The sequence below is a fragment of the Hemicordylus capensis genome, chromosome 5, assembly GCF_027244095.1.
Source record: "Hemicordylus capensis ecotype Gifberg chromosome 5, rHemCap1.1.pri, whole genome shotgun sequence".
In the NCBI taxonomy this organism is placed as follows: domain Eukaryota; kingdom Metazoa; phylum Chordata; class Lepidosauria; order Squamata; family Cordylidae; genus Hemicordylus; species Hemicordylus capensis.
Window position 1 is genome coordinate 165,898,401 of NC_069661.1, and position 24,280 is coordinate 165,922,680.

At 46.8% G+C, this 24,280-nt stretch overlaps 1 protein-coding gene and 1 long non-coding RNA gene across 8 annotated transcripts in view; one reads left to right on the forward strand and one right to left on the reverse strand.

Moving 5' to 3' along the window:
* The window catches only part of POT1 (protection of telomeres 1), a 138,922-nt gene that overhangs the window by 37,280 nt on the left and 77,362 nt on the right, over window positions 1–24,280 (forward strand). For 2 of the 7 annotated variants that reach the window (XM_053253349.1, XM_053253353.1), the window contains exon 1: window positions 22,062–22,285. The exons of 4 other annotated variants lie outside the window; for them this stretch is intronic. In XM_053253349.1, the coding sequence (XP_053109324.1) occupies window positions 22,283–22,285 (3 nt within the window). In that variant the 5' untranslated portion in view covers window positions 22,062–22,282. Of the gene's footprint in view, window positions 1–22,058; window positions 22,286–24,280 lie in introns of those variants that run through there. One more of the 7 variants, XM_053253352.1, reaches the window with a different exon arrangement.
* Window positions 9,068–22,073, reverse strand: LOC128326468 (uncharacterized). Its single transcript, XR_008308066.1, has 2 exons — window positions 21,894–22,073; window positions 9,068–9,425 (listed from the first exon to the last, which is right to left on the reverse strand). It is a non-coding gene; the product is annotated as an uncharacterized LOC128326468 (long non-coding RNA).

Sequence of the window (24,280 nt, forward strand, 5' to 3'; positions counted from 1 at the left end):
AGGCTAGCTCTTTGGTTCATGGCTTCTTTCACTATTTTTAGAAACAACATGAACTTAATCTGCAGTGGTAGGAACAATTTTATACAAAGACAATTGATAGTAGTCTTGGCAAAATATCTCAATCTGGAAGACTGTGGCCGACTTAGGTGCCATTTTAGAAACCTAATGGAAAACTCTTGGCAGGTTCCTGAAGTTTTTCACCCCTTGCCACCCCACAGGAATTTTGTGTTTCCTGTATAGGGAATCTTATTTATATGGGTGTTTTTGTTGTTGTTGTTGTTATTTCAGGACATTTTATATTGAGTAAAATGTATGATAGAACAGTGGCATGAGTAACAAAAACATACATTTCCTCACTTATGGTACAGAGCATAATTAATTACATTCTGATAATACCTTTGCACATGAAGCTTTGTTCTCATGTTTTTTGGTAATAATTGCATCTGTATGTTTCACTTAACTTAGCTGTCTCTTTTTCAGAAAAGCATTTGGGATTTTAAATCATTTAGAGGAGTATTGTCAGAGACTGCTGAAGTAGCAAAAAGAGCAATCGTAGTGCAGTATTTTACTAAAAACTGTCAGGTTTAATCAGAAAGCTCCTTTATTTGTGGTAATCAAATAAACACATGAACAAAAGCCATGCTGTAAAAGCTAATGGGAGTACAGTTGGTACAAGATTAAATGCAAGGAAAGAGGTTCTGCGGCCAAAATACTTCTCAGTAAGAGCACATCCATCTGAAGGTACTTAGAGGGCACAACCAAAATTGAGACAGCGCTTTAAAACTCAGGCAATGCCAGAATTAACTAAAGCAAAGGAGCCTTTAACATACTGTAATTCCCTGCGCGCAGTTTCATTTTCTCAGAGATCTTGCTTCATTTCCCTGACTGTCAGTTATCTAGTCTATCAACGCGCCACCCACCACCCACCCCACCCCCACCATCTTCCCCACTTGTTTCCAGTCTGCAAGGTGAGGGATGAAAGGGAACATGGGCAGTTATCTTTTTATTATTATTTGTTTCTTTGACCTGACTTCTTGTGGTCCAGTAGCTGCTGACATGTGATCTTGGTTGGCTGTGCTAGGCATTCCAGTGGCTTCATTTCAGCTGTCTGGGAACTAGCTGCTTGCTCTGATTGAACAGCTGGATATTTCATGGCACTAAAGATGTTAAGACACTGGGGTGTCCAGTGCTCAGCATTCAACTCGGTTTGTAAGAGACAGGTATGCGTAAAGTGTGCCGTCAAATCGATTTCAACTCCTGGCACCCACAGAGCCCTGTGGTTTTCTTTAGTAGAATACAAGGAGGGGTTTACCATTGCCTCCTCACGCTCAATATGAGATGATGCCTTGCAGCATCTTCCATCCATCCAACCACTGACTGTAGAGGCTCTTCATGTAGCTGCTTCCTTTCCAGCTACAAACAGCAGTACTTCTGGATCTCTTTGAGACCCATAAGGATGAGTAAAGCAGTATGCTCTTTAGAGAAAGCTACTGTATCAAGCCATGTTTGAACTCTTCTCTGTGTAACTTTCCTGCTAACTTGGCAAAGAGGCACCTTTTAACGTGGTGATTCTTTTTATTTAACAGAGGGAGAGCAAATGGCCCTGTACACCCCCAGCACAGTACACCTCCAGTGACTGTTGCTGGTGTCTGTCTTATGTTTCTTTTTAGACTGTGAGCCCTTTGGGGACAGGGATCCATCTTATTTATTTATTTATTTCTCTGTGTGAACCGCCCTGAGCCATTTTTGGAAGGGTGGTATAGAAATCAAATAAATAAATAAATAAATAAATAAATAAATAAATAAATAAACGACTTTTCTAGTGAGGGGAAAGCTGTGGTGATAGGGTGCAGTTAATATCAGTAGCGGCCAGGCACCACTGGGGAGGGGCCAGCAAGAGGCACCTTAAGCATAAATTAGCAGGTGCTTACCTCCCCTCTGGCCTCACTTGCAAGCTGCTCCAAGCAGCAGACACCATCCAGCACTTCTTGCAGTGGGGAATCGGCTCTGCCACTAACTTGGCTGTCGGCAGGGGATCGGCTCCGCAGAAGCCAGCTGTGTGGCAGAGCCAATCCCCTGCTACAGGTGGTGCTGGGCAGTGCGCTGCTGCTCAGATCAGCTTCTGTGTGCCGCTGGAGCGGAGGTAAGCGCCTACTAATTTATGCTTAAAGGTGTCTCTTGCCGCCGCCTTCCCGGCGGTGCCCGCACCAGCTACTGCTGGTTAATACACAGGTATAGATGGTAGGCAGCAGCTCTTGCCCTTACAATCAGGAGCATTCCTATACAAGCTGTGCTGAAATTAATGGACTTGTGCAAGATCATAGGTGTGTGACTGCAAAGCCTACTCATTTCATTGGGACTTGTGCAGGAGAAAAATCCTGGTGGATTTTGCCCTAAGATCTTTATGCAATCATAAATGGCTGGTTCTCATAAGAGTCGATCTAATGTTAGATGGGAATTGGAAATCCGTGTGTGCTTCTCCAGAGTGTGCCATGAGAACTCAGATTTTTTTTTTGTGGGGGTGGAATTTCAGGTTGGCATTGCACCAGGCTGATATGAACTGACATGGTCAAGCTAACTTCCGATCCTGATTACAGATCTTGGCTTCATGTCAGTTCCATGTCATTCCCCAAAAACTCTTTTGAGATTCCCGAAAATGTCGGAGTTCTCAATACATGCTCTGTGGGAGCAGACATGTGGCGGGAATATCTGATTCCCATCTAACTAAAATTAAATTGATCATGAGAATCAGCCCATCATGTTTAGACATGTCTCTTGCTTTTGAAAGTATATGTATATTTTGAAAGTTATGTATTTGAAAGTTATGTACAGTATATGCCAAGGGCCAGTAGTAAGGATGGACAGTTTGGGAGAGTCATTATAGGATGAAAATTCGTTATTCTGTATTGTAAATATTTTTGACACATTTGGTTTCTTTAGATAATGTTTAGCATTCCCCCTCATCAACTCTCTTTAATTGTAAGTGCAGGGAAAATTCATATGTAATTTGTGCTGTAGAATTTCTGTTTTTAAGCTGAGAAGAAATCCAGCAGCAGAAAGCACTACTGAGATTATTCCTGTTTCTTTGAATTTCTACTTTTTCTTATAACTTCACTTGGTATTCTGAAATACTGACTTGTCTCAGTAAAACAGAGATACTTTTTTTTAAAAAAAAAAAATAAAGCTTTTGGAACATGGTTTATAGAGAAAACCAAAGTCCTAAATACAAATTCATGGCAAAATAGTAATTCGGTCCCCATGGAAGTATTATGATTTGAATATTTTCCTTTTCAAGTAGAAAAACCAATGTAAAGTTAGAAAAATAGATAGTTGCAGGGGAAATATTTCATTATATGTATTTAGTATAAAAACAACACAGCACATTAAGATGAAAAAAAGATACCACATTTCTTGTGATTTCTTGCAGTTATTGACAGAAAGAAGCCATTGCAGAGTTCATCTTTTTAAGCTTGAGTTTTAAAAAGGGCATCATGGGCATAGCTAGGGGAGAGGGGGCCCGTGTTTGCCCCTTTCTCTGGCGGCCCCTTGGAGCGATGGAGACAATGAAGAAAATATAAAGGGGTGGAGCTGTGGGGCCCCTCAGGAGCTGGGGGCCCAGGTTCTTTGAACCCATCCGCTCAATTATAGCTACACCCCTGAAGGGCATGGTCCAAGTTTCTCCCTCCCTCCCCCTTTCCCTTTTGCAGGGGGCCAGGCAGAATAATTGAGGTTTAGCTTTGGCATCTTTTGGTTATCTACATACTCACCAAAAGCTCCCTTATGCACAGCACTGTATGTGCTTAGGATAGTGCTTGTGTACTTATGTGTCCTGGAATTGCACCAGTGTAACACAAATGCGTAGGTCAGGGTACAGTTATGGATTTTAACTACAAAGTGGCTGAACCCCACCCTGCCACCCCCCAACAAAATCCAGTAACTTAATGGGAATAATTGCTTTAAAGTTCTTGGACACATATACATTTTATTTTGATTTATTAATTAAAATATCTATCTAATAATAAACCCTTTTTGGTAAAGTGTGCTACTCTTCATTTGGGGTCTGCCTTATTTGAAGGCCTAGGACTGCTCAGCCCTTCTAGGGAGGGTTTTGCCACTTTAACCTCCCACAGGAATCTTATATGGAGACAGTGGTTTGTCCCACATTAAAATAAAGTGGATGATGGCAGCCTACTACAAATCCCTTAAAGTCAAGGATTCAACCCAGTGAACCCAGTAAAATAAAAATAAACTAGCGGACCCGCATAGAGCATCTGTGCGCTTTCGGTCCGGCTGTTTTCCCCTCCTGCCCAGGTCTCTCCTCTCACCTCCTCCCTCCAGCCCCACACTCTCTTGTGCTCCCCACTTCCATTCCTCCCCCCCGCACAGAGCCGCACCAGGCGGCGGGCAGCCAAAAAGAGTCCCGCCACTGCCGTCACCGCATGTTGCCCACTCACCCCTGCCAGCAGCGCTTCCTGCCTTCTCCCAGCCCGGGCTGCGGCGGTCACAACTGCAGCCGGCCACTGCCGCCTCCTCACAGCGGCTGGGCTGCCCCCGGCCACTCCAACCAGCGGGTGGCCAAAAAAGGCTGCGCTACCACAGTTACTGTCTGTTCCCCTCACCCCTGGCAAGCCCGCCAGGGCCAGTCTGTTCTGCTGCCTCCCGCCTACTCCTAGCCCAGGCCGCGGACGCAATGGTTGCAACCGCGGCTGGGCTAGGCTGGCAGCAGCTGCTGCTGCAGCCTCCTCACAGCAACTGAGCGCGGCGGGATCTAATGTGCGGCTGGAGCCGCCGCCTCCTCCTCCTCGCCGCAGCTGCTGCCATTTCCCCCCCACGGCTGCATCTCAGCTCGCGTTGCGAGCCGCCTCCGCCCAGCCAATCAAAACGGCTCCCGCCTCCCAGCCAATCTGGCGCTTCATCTGAGTTGCTGCCAGGATGCATCCCCACAGGCATGTCTATGAGAATTAAATATATGCGTGTATATATATATATATATACCAGCGTGGTGTAGTGGTTAGAGTGCTGGACTAGGACCGGGGAGACCCGAGTTCAAACCCCCATTCAGCCATGAAACTAGCAGGGTGACTCTGGGCCAGTCACTTCTCTCACAGCCTTACCTACTTCACAGGGTTGTTGTGAAAGAGAAACTCAAGTATGTAGTACACTGCTCTGGGTTCCTTGGAGGAAGAGCGGGATAGAAATGTAAAAATAATAATAATAATAATATGGATAAACTCACTCACTCCTCCTCTGACTCTGGAGCTATTGCACGTGGTGTTTTTGTTTTGTTTTGTTGTTTTACTACAGTAGTTGAAAAGGGTATTCACATGACCGATGTGGCAGGCGGAAAGGGGGAAGGCTGCGCAAAACTTACCTTTCCCTCAGCTGAGCACCCCACATTGGTGAGAAGTGTGGACCACACTGCACATGATCCATACTGCTGCATGCAGCATGGCTCTCCAGGGCATCCCACAATGCATGTATTGCAAAATGCATGCATCTCCACATATCCCACAATGCACTGCATGCCAAGCATAATGCATAGGGGGATTCCACCATCAGTCAGGTGCTCTAGGAGCCTTTCTCTGAGTTTCCCCAGGCTGTGTACAGCCCAAGGAGGCACATGATCTTGGCAGCCAGGTTAAGGGTGCACTCGTGCCCTTAGTCCTGGCTAAAAGCTGGACCTAAAAGTAAGATTAGGCTGGGTGGGAACACCAGGATCTGCATGGATCGCAGTGTTCCACACAAGCTGCCTAACCCAGTCTGGGCTGCTCTAGCCTGGGTTAGGCTGCTTGTGAGAACAGCCTCAAAGAATTATATATATGCACTAATGGAAAAGTACGAGGGGCACTTTAGTCCGCCATGTATTTAATCTACATCGTATTGTAGTTACTTTGATTGTATTTTAGAGAGCTCCATTTGCATGTATCTGTTTGCTTTTATAAAAGCAATCTAAATTCCTCCACTGCACAGAATGAATCTTTGAATTTTGATTACTTAGGAAATGTTGATTACTTAGGTATTATTTTGTGCTAGTTAAATATTGCTATAAATATCTAGTAAGGTGACTGTCTGGAATATAGAATGACTTGGTTTTGCAGGTGTGAAGCAGGTTTGCTTGAGAACAAACAGGCAGTGACTAGGGAGGTAGAGCTTCTCCCCTTTCTTTTTTTGCAAGACACTGAGGCACTTCACACAAACAGTGTGAAGCGCCAAAAGGAGGTGTGTGGGGAGAGCAGTTTTGCCCAACCCTCCCTGCAGACGAGCACTCATCACCATTCCCTGAGTGGGTGGATTCAGAGGCGTATCTAGGGAAAATAGCACCTAGGGCAAGCACTGAAATTGTGCCCCCTGTCCAAACATATGACACCCATCTGTCAGATAACTTTACCATAATATCAGCTCAAAAATACAGGTCAAGCTCATTAAACTTTTAATATTTCAAAAACTATTTAGCAGTGGATATAGCCAGACCAAAAAATGCTGCAAAACTACAAATTTCAGTAAGCTGGGGCTCATGTAATACCCAAATACTATGTGGAGGTGTACCTGGAAAACTAAAAAGAAGTGCCTGTCTAATTCCCTACTATGCACTGTAGCATCACTATTACATACGTTTTAAAAATAAATGGAGAATTTGACTTTTCCCAGATAATCTGAAAATAATTAAAGAATATGCAGAATAAACTATATCACTGATTGGAATATATTCTAGTATTTCAGAAAGACCGTTAAAATGAGAGAAAGAGAGCAATAAACTCCCAGTGGGCCTTAATACTAAGGATTTCACACTGATTCAAAGACAAACTCACCATTAATAGCCATATTATTAAGACATCACATTTAATTCCCTTATCACAAGAAGCAAAGTTAGAGCAAATGAATACAATCCTAGCTCATAAGCTTCAGCTCAGTATTCACAAGCCCTGATTCTCTGTACATAGTGCCAAACTGAATATGTGTACAGTGACTTATATTAAATTTAATGTGGGATTTTTTGCCTGTAGCCCCTTCGGGGGGGTTTCCTAAAGACCATGGGGTGTCTGCAAAGGATCTCTCTCCCCCCGCCAGCCTCTTAATTCACCGCCGCAGCCCATCCGGAACTGAGGGCCTCGCAGGCACCATTTGAGTATGTGTGGTGGCCATTTTTTATTTTTATTTTTTTAAAGGCCACCGAAAACAAAATGGCCACCGCTCATGCTCAACTGGCCTCTGCAAGGCCTGGCATGACCTAGGGCCTCACAGAGGCCATTTGAACATGCACAGTGGCCATGTTGTTTTTGGTGGCCATTTTTTTCATTTTAAAGAATGGCGCACCCCTTCAAGTGGCGCCCGGGGAACGTGCCCTGCCTGCCCTACCCTAGATACGCCCCTGGGTGGATCGCCTGCCCAGATGAGTGGCAGCTTGGCTCCAGTTCTCCCACAGCTCACCTGGCAGCTCCGGGGATCGGGTACAGGGAAATGCCGCCACATGGCACCCCACCCCCTGGAGCCCCAATAATGCACCATGTGAGTGTGCAGTACATTACTGGGGACCCCCACCCCGAGTGTTCCTGCCACAGCTGCAAGCAGCCACGACAGACACACAATAACTTAGTCCGGTTTGGGGGCATGCTTGCACCCAAAACCCTGACTAAACAGCGGGCTATGTTAGAGGGCTTGCTGCCACGCCACCACTGAGAGTCACATGGTGCCCAGTGATTCTCAAATGCAGCGAAAACCAGGCTGGGCTTTTTGCTGTGCATGAGAATAGCTTCACTGATTAACCCATTTTAGCCTACTTTCCTTAAGGAAAGAAAGCTTATGAGATCACCCAGCTCTTTGTGTGCATGTGTGCCTCTATCAACTTCACAAAGCCTGGACTGATTTGAACCAAATTTGGTACAGTTACAAGTCCATATGTACACCTCATCAGCATTGTTTGTGATGATATCATCCACCCCAACTCAAGATTGGGATGTGCGAACATTTGAGGCACAAGTGGGCTAACTTGTAAACCGCCTAGCTGATTTGAACCAAATTGGGTACAGTTGTAGGGACACATAGGGTCACCTCAAACACTTATTTTGTGATGGTGTCATCCACCCCAATTCAAGATGGTGGATGCCTGAATGTTTCAGGCACAAGAGGGCTGACTTGTGAAGATGGTTAATATCAACTAAGATTAGAGTGAAAGGAAAGTAGGCAGATTAGTTCTCACTAGAACCTCTTGTTTATACCTGTGTTAAGGTTGGAATTTGGGGGTAGGGGTGAAGGCCTCTGTCCATGTGCCCTCTCTCCTAGAAGACCCCATGATTTTCCCCGAGGGAAAAGAGGGTCCCTTTTATATTTCTGGAATGACTTGGCCTAAAGTTCTGAAACAAAGCACAGATGTAGGACAGGTTATCTGGATGTGTATTAAGTTTGAAGTAGATCAGTCAATCCATGGTTTTTAATGATTTTTTTGAATATTTTTAAAATCTTCAAAAAAAGTCTGTAAGTAACTTGTTTGATGACAGAAAATTACCAAAAAAAAACCCCCAACCCCAAACATCTGGAACCAGACCCTGCCACCCCCGACCATCATTCCACCCCCATGTGGAGGAATCTGCCCACTTCCTTCATAAAAAAGGGTAAACATCACCCCTTTTCACCCCCCTTTATATTTCGGGAATGGTGTGGCCTAGGGTTCTGAAATTGGGCTTAGATGTAGGACAGGTTAGCAGGACTCTGTGCATTGATGTTGAAGTGGATAATTCAATCTATTGATTTTTAATGATTTTTTTGAATTAAAAAAAAACTTTGAAGAAGTGTTGTGAACTGCTAGCCCGGCTATACCTACAGGATTTACAACCCCCAGAGAGAGAGAGTAAACAGGAAGCAGCAACGAAACTGGATGAAGGAAAATAAAAGGCTCGCAAAGAAAACAGTAAATGAATTAAGTCCCCCTGAACTAAAACTAGGTACCCCCCCTCTAACAATAACTGAGTAATAAGTGGAAGAAAAGACAAAACAAGGAATGAAACAAGCGAAGGACACAGAACAAGGAATTAAGGGAACAATACAGGGAAGTACAGACAAGACAAATTGGAACACGGAAAAGATATAATTCCAAGAGCACAGTATCTGCTGCCAGCGAAGTTGCAAACAGCAACTCAGCCATGAGAGACTGTTGAATATATAAGGCTCAACAGATCCAGGAACCAATCAGGCTTCCCTGAGTCAGCAGTTTGGCTTTGTTATCTCCTGCACCTGCGTGGGTCCCTCTGAATCTGCCTCTTGATACTTTGTCTCACTATAGGTGGAATCCCAGGCTCTTCCACATCAGAATTCAAGTCTGGCAGCTGTTGAGAATCCTCAGGTCCCAAGTCTGGTTTCTCTGCCAAATCTTGCTGCTGTGGCTCACTAGCAGGCGAGTCTTCCTGCTCTGAGTCTTCTGATTCTGAAGTCTGAGCCATGACAAGAAGTCAAAGAAGTCAGTCCTATAAGTGGCTTGTTTAATGGCAGAATATTACACAAACTTCTGGAACTGAAGGCCCTTGGACCATCATTCCACCCCCATGTGATGGGATCTACCCATTGCCTTCATAAAAAAGAACAACATGCCCCCCCTTTGCCCAACCCTTTATACTCCCAGACTGTCTGGGCTTAGAGTTCTGAAATTGGGCACACACGTAGTCCAAAATTGCAGGACTTTTTGTATTTTTATTTTAAGGAAATTGGTCAATCCTGTGATTTCTAATGACCCCCTCCCCCGGCGGTAGTAAAGCTGCCAGAAAGAGATTTTATTTTATTTATTTATTTATTTATTTATTTATTTATTTATTTTTATTGTTCCATTTCTACACCACTTTGCATTAAAATAATCCCAAAGTAGTTTACAATATAATTTTAAAAATGCACAATTAGAATACAAATAAGAAGTACAAATACACACTTGCAGTTCTTAAATCTATATTAAATAGTAACACAAAAAATGCAAAGCAGCAGCAGTAAAAACTGTACTCTCACATAAATGCCTGGGTGAATAGCCATGTTTTAACTTGTTTTCTAAAAACTGTGATGGAGGCTAAGGAGTGGATACCAGCATTCCAAAACCTGCGGGCAATGACTGAGAAGGCCTTGTCCTCCCATGTGCTTGACAGCCAAGCCTCTCTCACCGTCAGCATGCGGAGCACAGTAGCTTCTGACGACCTTGTCAAGCAGACAGAAACCCTTGGGAGCAGGCGGTCCTTCAGATATCCAGGCCCCAAACCATTAAGGGCTTTAAATATCAAAATCAGCATTTTGAATTGGACCCGGAAAGAGGGAGGTTAGAAACAGGTGTGTAATTATTTAGATTGGAGGGGTCAAGGGAGGGCTTTTTAAATAGTGGTCTCACCGCCACCTCCTTGAGGCTCCTGCCCTCCCTTAATGAAGCATTGATTATAGCCTCCAACCACCTGCCTGTATCCTGCCTGGCCGATTTTATGAGCCATGAAGGGCAAGGGTCTAGGGCGCATGACATCACCTGCACACTGCCCAGGATCTTGTCCACATCCTGAGGCTGCACCAATGAAAAATAATTCAACACAGTAGGACCAGATGGTATCCAAGGCACATCTGTCAGAACTGTCAAAATCTTGGAGTCCAAATTATCTGCAGAGTGAAATGCAAACTGATCACAGTGGGCTGCAGATGGTTCCTCCCCCATTACATAGCGGGATGTATGAAGCAATAACTTTGCTACATGAAAAAGCTCAGCTGGCCTACATGGATCAGTTGCAATGGAAGTGGAGAAGAAACATTTATTTGCTGCCCCTACCACCAGCAAGCAGACTCCATTTCAAAAGGCGAATCAATCAGGGACGGAATCCTCCCTTCCACAAGAGATCATGGTGAAGCACTCCTCAGAAGTAAGAACTTAGCTGGCAAGGACTTAGGGAAATTAGCACATCAAATTGGAGATGTGTAACCATGTACACCCAAGACGCACCCTGTTTTTGAGATAGTCAGTCCAGCAGTTCTATTCAACACATGCAACACATCTACATAATTTACCTTTGCCTTTGTTGGGCAAATTTACACTCAAAATGACTAATGCCATGCAGCAAAGAACTACTTTGTTGTGCGTGGCATCTACCACCTTCAGGATGGGTTAAATGGCTTGGAAACCACCTCAGACCACATTTCAAGATATATCTACATCAAGCCAAAGCACATGGTCTCAGAATCTGCTTGAATCACTATCCTACAGAATCTCATATTGGCGAGTGGTAGCCCTTTGCTCCTCGTTTCTCTTCCCTGCTTTTTTGCCTGTTCCCCATGAGAAGAGGCCAATCAACGTGCAACCAACGGACCAATGAACCAGGGAAGCTAACCTCTCACCCTTCTAAGCTTCCTCACAACCTCCATGCTTTCTCTGTCTCCCCACTTTCAAGCACTTTCCATGGCATGCCTTCAGCCGGACTCTGGTCATGTACCTTAGCCAAGTCGATCAATCCATAATTAGGACTTCAAGCTAAATTGCAGCTAGCCTTACTCTTGCAGAGAATATCAGCTAAGATTTATTGCCTTTCCTAACTGAACTTTTTGCATTCTTTCTCCCCATATACCTTAATAAACTTTTGAACTGCATCTACGTCTCCTCATCTTTCCAAGACATCAGACTGCTTAAATTTGATACTGGAACCAAACTCTTCCCTTCAGCCAAGCTAATTTCCCACTCTAAGTCAAAAGCACTGTCAGAGCATCTAGCCAGCATTCTGGGGCAATTCTGGTAACATGGCTCAGGTTGTTGTTGGTGGGAGACATAAATGTTCATTTTGGGACCAGGTTGTAATGAGCGGCTCAGGAGTTCACAGCGGCCATGATGACTTTGGGCCTATCCCAATTAGTTTCTGGACTGAAACATGATACTGGTCACACACTTGATTTGGTCTTTTGCTCTGATCACGATGGTGTTCCCTGGGTGGGGATTCCTGTCATCTCCTTATTGTCATGGATGGATCACCATCTGGTTAAGGTAGGACTTGCAACCACAACCCATTTTTGCAGGGTGAAGGACCTATTAGTTGGTTTGCCCAAGAAGGTTATTGGATACAATAAGATTTCACGAAGTCTTGGAAGGGTTTAGACTTGACTCTGCTAGTGCTCTGGTACAAACATGGAATAATGAAAACACTAGAACAGTAGAAACAATCGCTCCTAAGCGTCCTCTGTGGCCTGCTTTAAAGTCAGCCCTGTGGTATTTGGAAGAACTAAGAGAGCTGAAGTGGTGAGGTAGACGACTAGAGCATAAGTGGAGGAAGACTCTATGTGAATCCAATAGATTACATGTCAGGCTCTCAGTTTAGCCATCTGCCTTCCACTGCCAAAGGAGGCTGAGGTGGCCTCAGAGTTCTCACCTGGGGGAGATTTAAGGATTACAGGCAGGGTTTGTTCCATTCACTCAGCCCCGTCCTAGTACTGTTACCCACAAGGCTCAATCAGAGTCCCAGGGCTCCTGCCACATGTGAAGCTACGCCATCTGTTGATGGTGAGGCAACATCTTCCTGCCGGGTCCAGTGTAAACACCTCCAGGCAGGTGTATTGATGTCTACTTCTTCCCTTGCCTGATAGGATCCTCCCTACATGAAGCCGACATGAAGCTCACCGCATTAACCCGTGGTGATCAGCTCCACTGCGGGGATTCCCCAAAACTAAAACACAGAACACATTTGAAGATCTATGCTCTGGCAATGTAGGCAGCAAAGAAGCATGTTTCCCCCCTCTGTCCACACTGCTTCGACAAATTCATATCCATTGGAGTTGTCTAGGGTCATGAGGGGCTTAGTAGGGATGTGCATGGAACTGTGGCGGGGCAGTTCGAAGGTGGTGAGGGTCTCCCTTTAAGAGTGGGGGGAGGGTGCACTTACCCCCCCCCCCCGCTGCTTTTCCTCCGCTGGTGTCGGTTTTTTAACAGCCCAATGGGGCGGCAGCGTATCTCCCTGCTGGCCGTTGCCCTTGTCTCCTTGATATGACTGGAAGTTGCTGACGTGCCTGTCCGTGCTGGTGCACGCAGGCACGTCAGCAGCTTCCAGTCATATCCAGAAGACGAGGGCAATGGGGCAGCAGGGAGGTATGCTGTCGCCCCGATGGACTGTTAAAAAACCTGACGCTGGTGGGGGGAAAGCGGTGGTAGGGGTAAGTGCACCCTCCCCCCACTCTTAAAGGGAGTCCCCTGCTGCCTTCGAACCGGCGGAACTGCCGGTTCTTCAAACCGGTTCCGAGCACATCCCTAGGGGCTAGTGTATGCCCCCTCCCCCTTGAAGTTGAACTTGAAACCATCAGTCACTCGCTGAGACTGGGCACCATACAATCTGTTCTCTACAGGCCTTGCCCAACTTGGCTAATCCTATTATCAGAGAGGGTCTGGTAAATATTATAAATGTTTCTCTGAGGGAGGGCAGGATGCCTCCTTGTCTTAAGAAGTCTATTATTCTAGCTTATTTGAAGAAACCTGCATTGGATCCCTCGAGTTAGCTAATTACAGACCCATTTCTAATCTTCCATGGATGGACAAGGTGATTGAGTGGGTGGTGGCCTCTCAGCTCCAGGAAGTTTTGGATGAAACAGATTATTTCAACCCATTTCAAATGGGCTTTCGAGTAGGCTATGGGGTTGAGACTGCCTTGATCAGCCTGATGGATGATCTCCAATTGGCTATTGACAGAGGGAGTGTGACTCTGCTGATCCTTTTGGCTCTCTGGGCGGCTTTCGATACCATTGACCATGGTATCCTTCTGGATCACCTGAGGAGGGTGGGATTACAGAGCTTCTGTTCCCACCTCTCTGGTTCCCACGCTCTCCTGATCATTTTGCTTGGAGACTGCTTCTCTGCAAAGCGAGAGTTACTGTAAGGATTTCCAGAAGGCTCCATGCTGTCTCCAATGCTCTTTTTAACATCTACATGAAACCACTTGAAGAGGTCATCAGGAGGTTTGGTGCAGGGTGTTATCAATATGCTGATGACACCCAGATCTACTTCTCCATGTTGACCTCATCAGGAAATTGCATAACTTCCCAAAATGCCTTTCTGGAAGTGGTAATGGGTTGGATGAGGGATAACAAACTGAAGTTGAGTCCAAGTAAAATGTAGGTACTGACTGTGTGGGGTTGGGTGTCTAGAGATGGTTTACATCTGCCTGTTCTTGATGGGGTTACACTCCCCCTGAAAGATCAGGTGTGTAGCTTGGGATTGCCCCGGATCCAAAACTCTCTCTGGTTTCAGAGGTTGAGGCAGTGACCAGGAATGCTTTTTATCAGCTTTGGCTGATATGTCCACTTATGGAGGTGGGGTCCAGGGTATTTAAGAGGGTGCCTTCTTTGTCATGAACCCTGTCGCCTATTAAGATCTTCTACAGAAGTCCGGTTATGGTTTCCGCTGGTGAGTTTAGTGGCGACACAGGACTGGCCTTTTCTGTGGCTGCCCCAGGACTTTCGAATATGCTCCTGGCTGAAATAAGAACATCTCCTTCTCTGTTTGCTTTTAGGAAGACTGTCAAGCTGCACCTGTTTTATCAGGCTTTTAACTGAAATTAATTTCAAACTGTTTAAATTCTGTTTATTTTATGAGATTTTTTTTACTTTACTTTGTGAAATTTTAACTGTTTTTACTCTGTTTTATATTATGTTTTAAATTTTGTACACCACCTAGAGATATACATATCAGGCAGTATAAAATTAGATGACAGACAGACAGATTAGCAAGTTTCTTCATGTAGCTGGAAAATAATCAGACACATCCAAAATAATCTGCAAATTTTCTTACATTTCTGTAGTTTTTTAAAAAGTAAATCAGAAGTCTTTTCCACCATTGTTCTTGACTCAAGTGGGATTGCCAGCCCTTCAGGATTGATCTGGAATTTCTGGGAGATTACTGTAAGCAATCCTGCAGATGTCCGTGGCTCCATATAGTGAAAAATATTGGAAAAAATACTGGGGGGCAAAGTGGGGAACATAAATGGTTCCAATCAGAGCTGGCAATCCTTGAGTCACATTATTTTATCTGTGTTACATCCCTTATTGACATCAAACTCAAAAAATTGAGTGTAAGTGTGAGCTCAGCTTTGTGAATGTAACTGACAGAGGAACCAGACAGAGAGGGGTCTACTGCTGACCAAGTGACCCAGAAGATCCTTTGAAGCACAGAGAAGGTCCTACATGTCCTCATAACACAATGGTACACCTGTCCCAGGTTGAAGCAGGGAGAAGAATTAAGAGGCAGGGATGGCCAGCATACCTATTTAAGACCTTGGCAGGTGACTTTGTGTTGCCATCTATTCCCTGGGAGTGCATCCAATGGAAGTTAGGGAGGTGGATGAAAGCCACGGCCAAAAAGGGATTGTTGTATTCTATCTAGTAATCTTTTCTGTTTTGTCTTTTAGAAGTTTGTCCCAGTGGGGATCCTGTAGAGAGAGTGTGGTGGGTGGAGTCAGAAACAGGAGAAAAAAGAGGGAAAGGAGAAGAAGAAAAGGCCGTTGTTTCTGCATAAAGTCTTATTTAAACCAATATAAGTTGTTTTTTAAAAAATATTTGTCGGGAAGCAGTTTTGAAACATGGATGTCCACCAAGAAACAACTGGATTGTTTCCATCTAGGAAACGACCCCAACTAGGGCTGGGATGAAGGGAGAATATCAGGAGCAAACTGCCCTTATAAATATTCTTAGATGTAGTAGCAGCAGTGGGTTAATGAGCCTACTCAGAACCCTGAGTCCAGAGTTACTGAAGGACTTAGACACTGTTGCAACATTTCTTCAGTTCTTGCCTATTTTGCCCATAACTATGTCCAGCCCCAATTCCTCTGATGTGGAGATCCCCAGCAAGAAAGGTAGAAATCCCCAACAGTATGAGTTTGGGGTTTTGGGGGGGGGGTGTTTGAGTAATAACTTTCTTTATTTCAAATTCTGACAAGGCACTAGGAAGTAAAGCAGAATTTATCAAATGGGACTATTTCATGCAAGAATTATTCTATTATTGCTTAAGTTTTCAAATCACTGACATTTAAAAAACTATTTAGAAATCTTATAATGGAAAGTACCATTACAAAAGTCAGTCTTTATAAAATGACATTCCTTAGCTTAATGCCAGAGTGGCTGTTGAGCAAAGACACTATTTGTATAGGAGAATGTAGAAAGATTGTAGTATCTTATCTTTCTTCCTGATTTATAAACATACTAGCTGGGCCAGGAGCAGAGCATCTGTGCCTCTAGTTCCGCCCCCCCCACCTGCCGCCATTTTCTCTCCCCCCCACCTGCCTGCTGCCGTTTTCTCCACCCCGCCTGCCTGCTGCAGTTTTCTCCCCCCGCCTGCCCACTGCTGTTTTCACCCCCCCACCTGCCCGCTGCCTTCTCCCCCGCCTGCCCACCACCGTTTTCTCCCCCCGCCTGCCTGATGCCATTTCCCCCAACTCAACCACCACCTTCTCCCCCCTGCCCGCCCACTGCCGTTTTCTCCCCTCACACACCTCCAATTTCTTTGCCTGCCTGCTGCCGCCATTTTTGCCTGCCCACCGCCGTTTTCTCCCTGCCTGCCCGGCACTGCCACTTTCCTCTTCCCCTGCCGAAAGCTCATGAGAGCTGCCATGCATGGGCTTGGAAATATTTATATACCAGCCTACCCACACAGAGCATCTGTGTGCTATTTGGGGCTGGCTGTTCCCCCCTCCCTCCTGCCCCACTCTGCACTCTCTCTTTCCCACTCACCCCCTTTGCAGTCTCTCCGCTGCTTCCCCGCCACTTTCTTGTCTCACTGGCCTGGCACGCCAACTCCTGCCCCTGGTGGACAGGCCGGGCTCCGCCGCCACTGCTGCCGCCTCCCCTTAACATGGGATTGCGGGGACGGCTCTCCTGCCACCGCCTCCCATGCGCAGGCCCAGCTTGCCACTGCTGTCGTCTTCCCCTTACCTGGGATGGCCGGGACAGCCGTCCCACCGCTGCCTCCCGTGGGCAGGCCGGGCTTTGCCATCGCCGCTATCGCCTCCCCCACCCTTACCCGGGATGGCCTGGCCTGGCCATCTCACTGACTCCTGGTGGCTGCCAGGAACTCTCGCCCAATGCTAGGAACTCTTGCAAGAGTTCCGCCACCAAATCCAGGAGGACATGCATGATGGGTAAGAGAATTAAATATATAGATATAGCTGGGCTTAGAGCATCTGTACCTCCAGCCAGCCCACCCACCACCACTGTTCACCGCCACTGTTTCCCCCCCCCCCCGACCACCACACCGGCATGCCCGGCTTTCTGGCTGGCCGGTCCCTCCCCACCAACCGTCCAACGCCCCACCCTTCCTCTGCCCCACACTCCACGCTTTCTGGCTCGTGGGCTAGCCGGAAAGCCGACCCCGCCTCCTCATCCCAGCAGGCGGCCGGGCCAAGCTGGCCCACCCTTCCTCCAGCCAACTGGTGGCTGGGCCAGGCCAGCTCGCCGCTTCATCCTCCCGCTTCTTTCTCAAGGCAGGCAGTTGGGCCAGGCTGGCCCACCGCCACCGCCGGACCGGCGACATTGACATTAGGAACATAGGAAACTGCCATATACTGAGTCAGACCATTGGTCTATCTAGCTCAGTATTGTCTTCACAGACTGGCAGCGGCTTCTCAAAGGTTGCAGGCAGGAATCTCTCTCAGCCCTATCTCAGCCCAGCCAAAAGAGTGTGGCAGGGAGTAAGCAAGTTGTTAGAGTGGCCTGATCTGGAAAAACAGACTTGGGAAGAACTAAACTCGGGTTTGAGTGATAGAACCTCTTATCGAGGTCCCAGAAAGAAACCTTCAAGGAAATGGGACGGAACAGGTGCCCTCATACTAGGGAACTGGAACGTCCCCCTTCTTGTAATCAAGTTAGTAAACCTAAATTTATTTATTTATTTATTTTTATTGTTGCATTTATATACCGCCTTTCGTTAAAAGACAACCCCAAGGCAGTTTACAAAAGTTAAAACATACAATAAAAAGACAATAAAAATATTAAGCTAAAAAATATAAAAACCAACCAAATTTAAAATCTATAAAATACAAACATAAAAACAATACAACAGGTAAAAACGCACAGAAGCAGCAGTAAAAACAATTATGTAAAAGCCTGGATAAAAAGCCAAGTTTTAACAAGCTTTCTAAAAGCCGTGAAGGAGTCCGAGGAGCGAATGGCCACTGGGAGAGCATTCCAAAGTCTGGGGGCAGCAACAGAGAAGGCCCTGTCCTGAGTGCACGACAGCCGGGACTCTCTCATTGTCGGCACCCGGAGCAGGGCCCCCTCAGATGTCCTCGTCAAGCGGGCAGCAACCCTTGGGAGCAGGAGGTCCCTCAAATACCCTTGAATTGGACCCAGAAACGAACCGGCAGCCAGTGCAACTCTTTCAGAATGGGGGTGATGTGCTCCCAACAGGCAGCTCCAGATAAAACCCTAGCTGCCATGTTTTGCACTAGCTGCAGTTTCCGGATATTCTTCAAGGGCAGCCCCACATAGAGTGTGTTACAGTAATCCAGCCGCAACGTGACTAAGGCATGGGTAACCGTGGCCAGATCTGCCTTCTTGAGAAAGGGACACAACTGGCGCACTAGCCGAAGCTGTGCAAAGGCACCCCTGGCCACCGCCTCCGCCTGATCTTCCAAAAGCAGAGCCGGGTCCAGTAGCACCCCCAAGCTGCGTACTTGCTCCTTCAAGGGGAGTGCAACCCCATCCAGAACCGGTAAAATCTCCTCATCCCAATTGGCTCGCCTACTGACCAACAGTACCTCCGTCTTATCCGGATTCAATTTCAGTTTATTAGCCCACATCCAACCCATCACGGCCTCCAGCCCCCGATTCAGGACATCCACCGCCTCCCTAGGATCAGATGACAAGGAGAGATGGAACTGAGTGTCATCCACATATTGCTGACAACTCAGTCCAAGTCCCCAGATGACCTCTCCCAGCGGCTTCATGTAGATGTTAAACAGCATGGGGAACAAGACCGATCCCTGCTGGACCCCACAGGCCAATGGCCATGGGGCCAAGCAATAGTCTCCCAGCACCACCTTCTGGACCCTCCCCTCAAGAAAGGACCGGAACCACTGCAACACAGTGTCTCCGATTCCCATACTCGAGAGGCGGCCCAGAAGGATACCATGGTCGATGGTATCGAACGCCGCCGAGAGGTCCAGCAGAACCAACAGGGACGCACTCCCCCGTCTAGTTCCCGGCGTAGGTCATCCACTAGAGCCTTCAAGTCCACCAGGGACTTGAAGATTGAATATACCCGGGGCGGAAGATTGAATATACCCGGGGCAGAAGATTGAATATACCCGGGGCAGAAGATTTCAACCCAGATTGAAAAGGGTCCAGATAATCCGTATCATCCAAGACCCTCTGCAGCTGGGACGCCACCACACGCTCCATCACCTTGCCCAAAAAGGTTAGACACAGGTCTATAGTTATCCAGGTTGGAGGGATCAAGGGAGGGCTTTTTAAATAGTGGTCTTACCACCGCCTCGAGGCATGATGGCATCGTGCCCTCCCTTAATGAAGCATTAATGATCACCTCCAGCCATCTGCCTGTCCCCTCCCTGGCAGCTTTTATTAGCCATGAAGGGCAAGGTTCAAGAGCACACGAAGTCGCCTGCACACTGCCCAGGATCTTGTCCACATCCTCAGGCCGCACCAACCAAAAAGAATCCAACACGACGGGACCAGATGGTACCAGAGACACATCTGCCAGAACTGCCAAAACTCTGGAGTCCAGGTCATCATGGATGCGAACGACTTTATCTGCAAAGTGACAGGCAAACTGATCACAAAGAGCTGTAGATGACTCCTCCTCCATTGTCTGAGGGGATGTATGGAGCAAGGTTTTTACCATACGAAACAGCTCTGTTTGTCTGCACTGAGCAGACGCAATGGAGGTGGAGAAAAAGCATTTCTTTGCCACCCCCACCGCCACGGAGTAGTCTCTAAAATGGGCTCTAGCCCGTGTTTGGTCGGATTCATCACGACTCTTCCTCCAGCGTCGTTCCAGCCATCGTCCGAGTTGCTTCATCGCCCTAAGTTCTGAGGAAAACCAAGGAGCAGATCAGGCTCCACCAAGCCGGAGAGAGCGTTTAGGAGCAACCGTGTGAACAGCCCGGGCTGTCTCTCCATTCCAGAGATCAACCAGGGCCTCGACAGGGTCACCAGCTCTGGACACTGGAAACTCCCCGAGGTCCGTCTGGAATCCAAGCGGACCCATAAGCCTCCAGGAGTTGACCATCCTAATCGGCCCACCACCCCTGCAGAGGGCAGACGGAGCAGTCAAACTAAAACCCACCAGATGATGATTTGTCCATGACAAGGGAGTTATCTCAAATTCCCCCACCTCCAGATCATTTATTTCCTGGTCGGCAAAAACCAGATCCAGAGTGTGTCCCGCCACGTGGGTAGGGCCCGATACCAATTGAGACAGGCCCATGGTTGCCATGGAGGCCATGAAATCCTGAGCCACACCCACTGGGGGGGCCTCAGCGTGGACATTGAAATCCCCCAAAACAATAAGCCTGGGTGAACCCAAGGCCACCTCCAAGACCAGCCCCGCCAGCTCAGATAGGGAGACTGAAGTGCAGCGGGATGGTCGGTACACCAGCAGAATCCCCAGCCTATCTCGGAGGCCCACCCTCAAGGACAAACACTCAAAATTCTGAGATTGCCTGACCGGGCACCTGGAAACGGAGAGGGTCTCTCGAAAGATGACTGCAACGCCTCCTCCCTGACCCTCGAGGCGGGGCTGCTGCACGATCTGGAAACCTGGAGGATAGAGCTGAGAGAGACCAACCCCGCCCAGCCCATCCAACCAGGTCTCCGCCACACATACCAGGTCAGCACATGCATCCACAGTCAAATCATGGATGAGAGAAGTTTTTGCATTAACTGACCTGGCATTCAGCAACAGCACCCTAATCCTCGATGGAGTGTTCTCAGAGCTCCCTGGGGTCAGAGGGTTGGGAGAAGGGCCGGAAAAAGGAACAGGTCTCAATTGCCTGGACCGTTTTCCCCTGTAACGGCCTGCCCAACTCCCACCGCCGTACCTCCCTCTGCCCGCTACCTGTGATATTGCTGCCCCCACTCCAGACCCACTTTTTCGCTCTCCCAGACACATCTCCCCAGACTAACCCACCACAGCTTCTTCTTCTATATGTCATTTATGCAATAGTCCCATACCAGCAGGGATAATCCTATTCCTGCATAGGAATAGGGAGGGAAGATGCGACCAAGAGGTTCAGGTGGATGAGACAGTAAATCTTTTTTGGAAGTTTGTATGGTTATGTGCAAAAAGATAAGTGTATCTCTTCTAAACAGCGATGGGACAAATTATGGAAATGGACGTTGGACATAAACACCCCCCCCTTTACCTGATGTGTCTTGTAATCCCCCATTCCCTAGTTACAGTACTGCCTGTATATACTTTATAACCCAGTGGGTCTCCAAATCCTTGTGTGTAAATCTTTATAGATATATGATGTACAAACAACCACTTTGTCTATAATTGTGCTTTGGCAACGTACTGTATGCTTTGGTAGTTTGTTGGTTCAATAAAAAAATCTTATCCTATTAAAAAAAAAAATCTTGTCCTATCTCAGCCCAAGTCTCACTCAACTATACATATAACTGCTGAAAAGACACTCCCACGGAAAATATAGCTAGCAAACTGAATTTAATGACACCAGTTTTTAAAGGAGCTTCAGCCCCCAACCAAGAGAAAAACCATAATTTGGACTGGCCTAAGTCCTACACGGGGACAGCCAACACCTCTTTCTCCCCTTTTCTAACGTAAAGGTAAAAGATGCCCTGTGGTTGTATTTGGTAGAATACAGGAGGAGTTTAGCATTGCCTCCTCCCACGCCAGATATTGGTGGTTCCCATACCAGCGGGGATTCGAACTAGCAACCACTGACCTGCTAATCAAGACATGTCCCCCGGGCGCCGTTAGGTTTGCCTCTGCAAATGCCTACATTCGTGCTAGCCAGGTACAGCTTAAAACTCCCCCCTTCCCGCTCCTGCTGTCGTCAGAGATTGGAGGGAGGGGACGAGGGGTTCATCAGAGCTTGTGTCTTCCTCTGGCTCCTCCTCCTTGGTTCCACTCCAAGTTGAACCGAGAAAGAAGGAGCCAATGAGGAGGGACACTCCCTGGAGTGACGCAGAGCAAGCGACGCAAGGGAGAAGGAGGGGGGCGGAAACACAAGAGATAGCGGCGCGCGACCGTGAAAACAAGCCGCGGGAACCTCGCAGAAGCCAGCGGTGAGCAAAGCAGTGGAAAGCTGGAGGAGGGCGAAGAAGCGGGAGAATGGTAAGGGGTCCCATGCTATGCTCCTGCCTCTTTGCCCATCTGCCCGTGATCGTTCGCTGCTGGCTTCTCTGAAACTCGGCTCCTTTTCTCGGCGCCGCCTCATCTAGTCGCTGTCCACCTGCAGTGTGTGCATCTAAGGCCCTGCAGAGGTCCGATAGAATAAAAAGTGCAGGGTACTTGCTACCTGCAGGGCCACGCCAGATACATTAGGCGCGCCCAGGAGGGGCCCTTGCGGCTTCCCGCGGGGCAACTTGGCGGCGTCCCCTGTGGGCACTTGGCGAAATAGGGCACTCCTACTCTTCCGGCTTCTGCTGCAGAGCGGGTCAAGCTGCCACATCACGGGCTAAACTGGACTCTCAAAATGAAATGTAGATAGGCCTGTTTTAGTAACGGTGATGGTGTGCTAGTTCTGCAGTTGTTTCAAGTCCTCTTGCTTGTCTGGGTACCCTGTATTCTTTTACGTATACAATATTATTATTTTTACACTTATATCTCGCTCTTCCTCCAGGGAGCCCAGAGCGGTGTACGACATACTTGAGTTTCTCTTTCACAACAACCCTGTGAAGTAGGTTAGCCTGAGAGAGAAGTGACTGGCCCAGAGTCACCCAGCTAGTTTTTATGGCTGAATGAGGATTTGAACTCGGGTCTCCGCGGTCCTAGTCCAGCACTCTAACCACTTCACCACTCGATGGTGCAACGTTAAAGTTGAAGTGATAAATTTCCCATCATTTCACTTCTTTGTTTACCTGTGGGGCGGGTAGACACAGACCTTGCCAGTTTTATTTAATATTAGCAATGGTTTGACTTTGATCTGGGATGTTAGAGTTCCTACTGAATTTGCAGAGTGAAGCATATCTTTTTCATGCTTGCTATGATCTCTCTAAATCAGTAGATAATAATCCTGCTTATTTTATTTTGGAGAACTAAGAGAGCTGATTTGACTATAAACAATAACAAATATTTATATACCACTTTTCAACAAAATGTTCCAAAGCAATTTACATAAAGAAATCATAATAAAGCCAAGGGGTTTCATTTTGGATCTCAAAAAGTGATGCTAGTATTAGCCTGCCTCATAGTACTTGAAGGACAGAGCTTGTAAATTTTCTATAATGTTTGCCAAAGTGTTAAGCAAACCAGTTATGACAATTTCTAGAATTTGTTTTGAGGCCTGTACATTTTGGTTACACTTCTTACCCACTCTTCCTCTGTTTACTATCCAATGATGGCTTTTATGGCAGGGCACCCTACCCTGCCTCTGTTGTGTTTAATCCTTCCGTAGAATGGATTCTGTGCTATTAGCAGGTATGTGATAACCAGAACTTCAGCCAGTGAAGCTTCCCCAGCACTATTACTTCAAGGTGGAAAATAGCTCCATCTGTTGAATATATAGGAGCTGTGCTGTTAGAGGCACAGTAACTCTGCCATATACTGTAAATAGACAGAAATCCTATTTCTTTAACCTTTGTTTTTCACTGGAACTGTTTAGGTTCTCTTTCTGAAAATTATCCAGCAATACATCAGTAAACAGCCTGCTAAAAAGTGTGTGTGCTGTTTGCTCACTTTAATTTAAAGTAAAATTTTGATAGGAATTATATTAAATCAACATGCTATGCTAAATCTAATATTAATGTTCGGCGCATGACAAACTGAGTAAATTACTTGTTGGAAATCCTATTGAAATTAAGTACTCCTTTAGAGTAACTCCTGAGTAGTACTGTTGAGTAACTTAATCTGGATGTCAGCCAGTGTATCCTTGACTTGCACCTTATTTTAAATAATTGCTGCTAACTGTCAGTACTATATGTTACATAAAACAAATAAAAAAGCATTGGCCTGGGTCCAAAGAACCATACTAGATCTGTATGGTCCATTCTAGGGAGTTTTGTATCCCTGTGAATTCCTTCCCTCTGCCATGCCCTGCCAGAAGTGCACATGACTGGTGGAGTCTTTCACTTGTGAGACATCCAAGCTCTGAATGGCTAAGCAACCGGC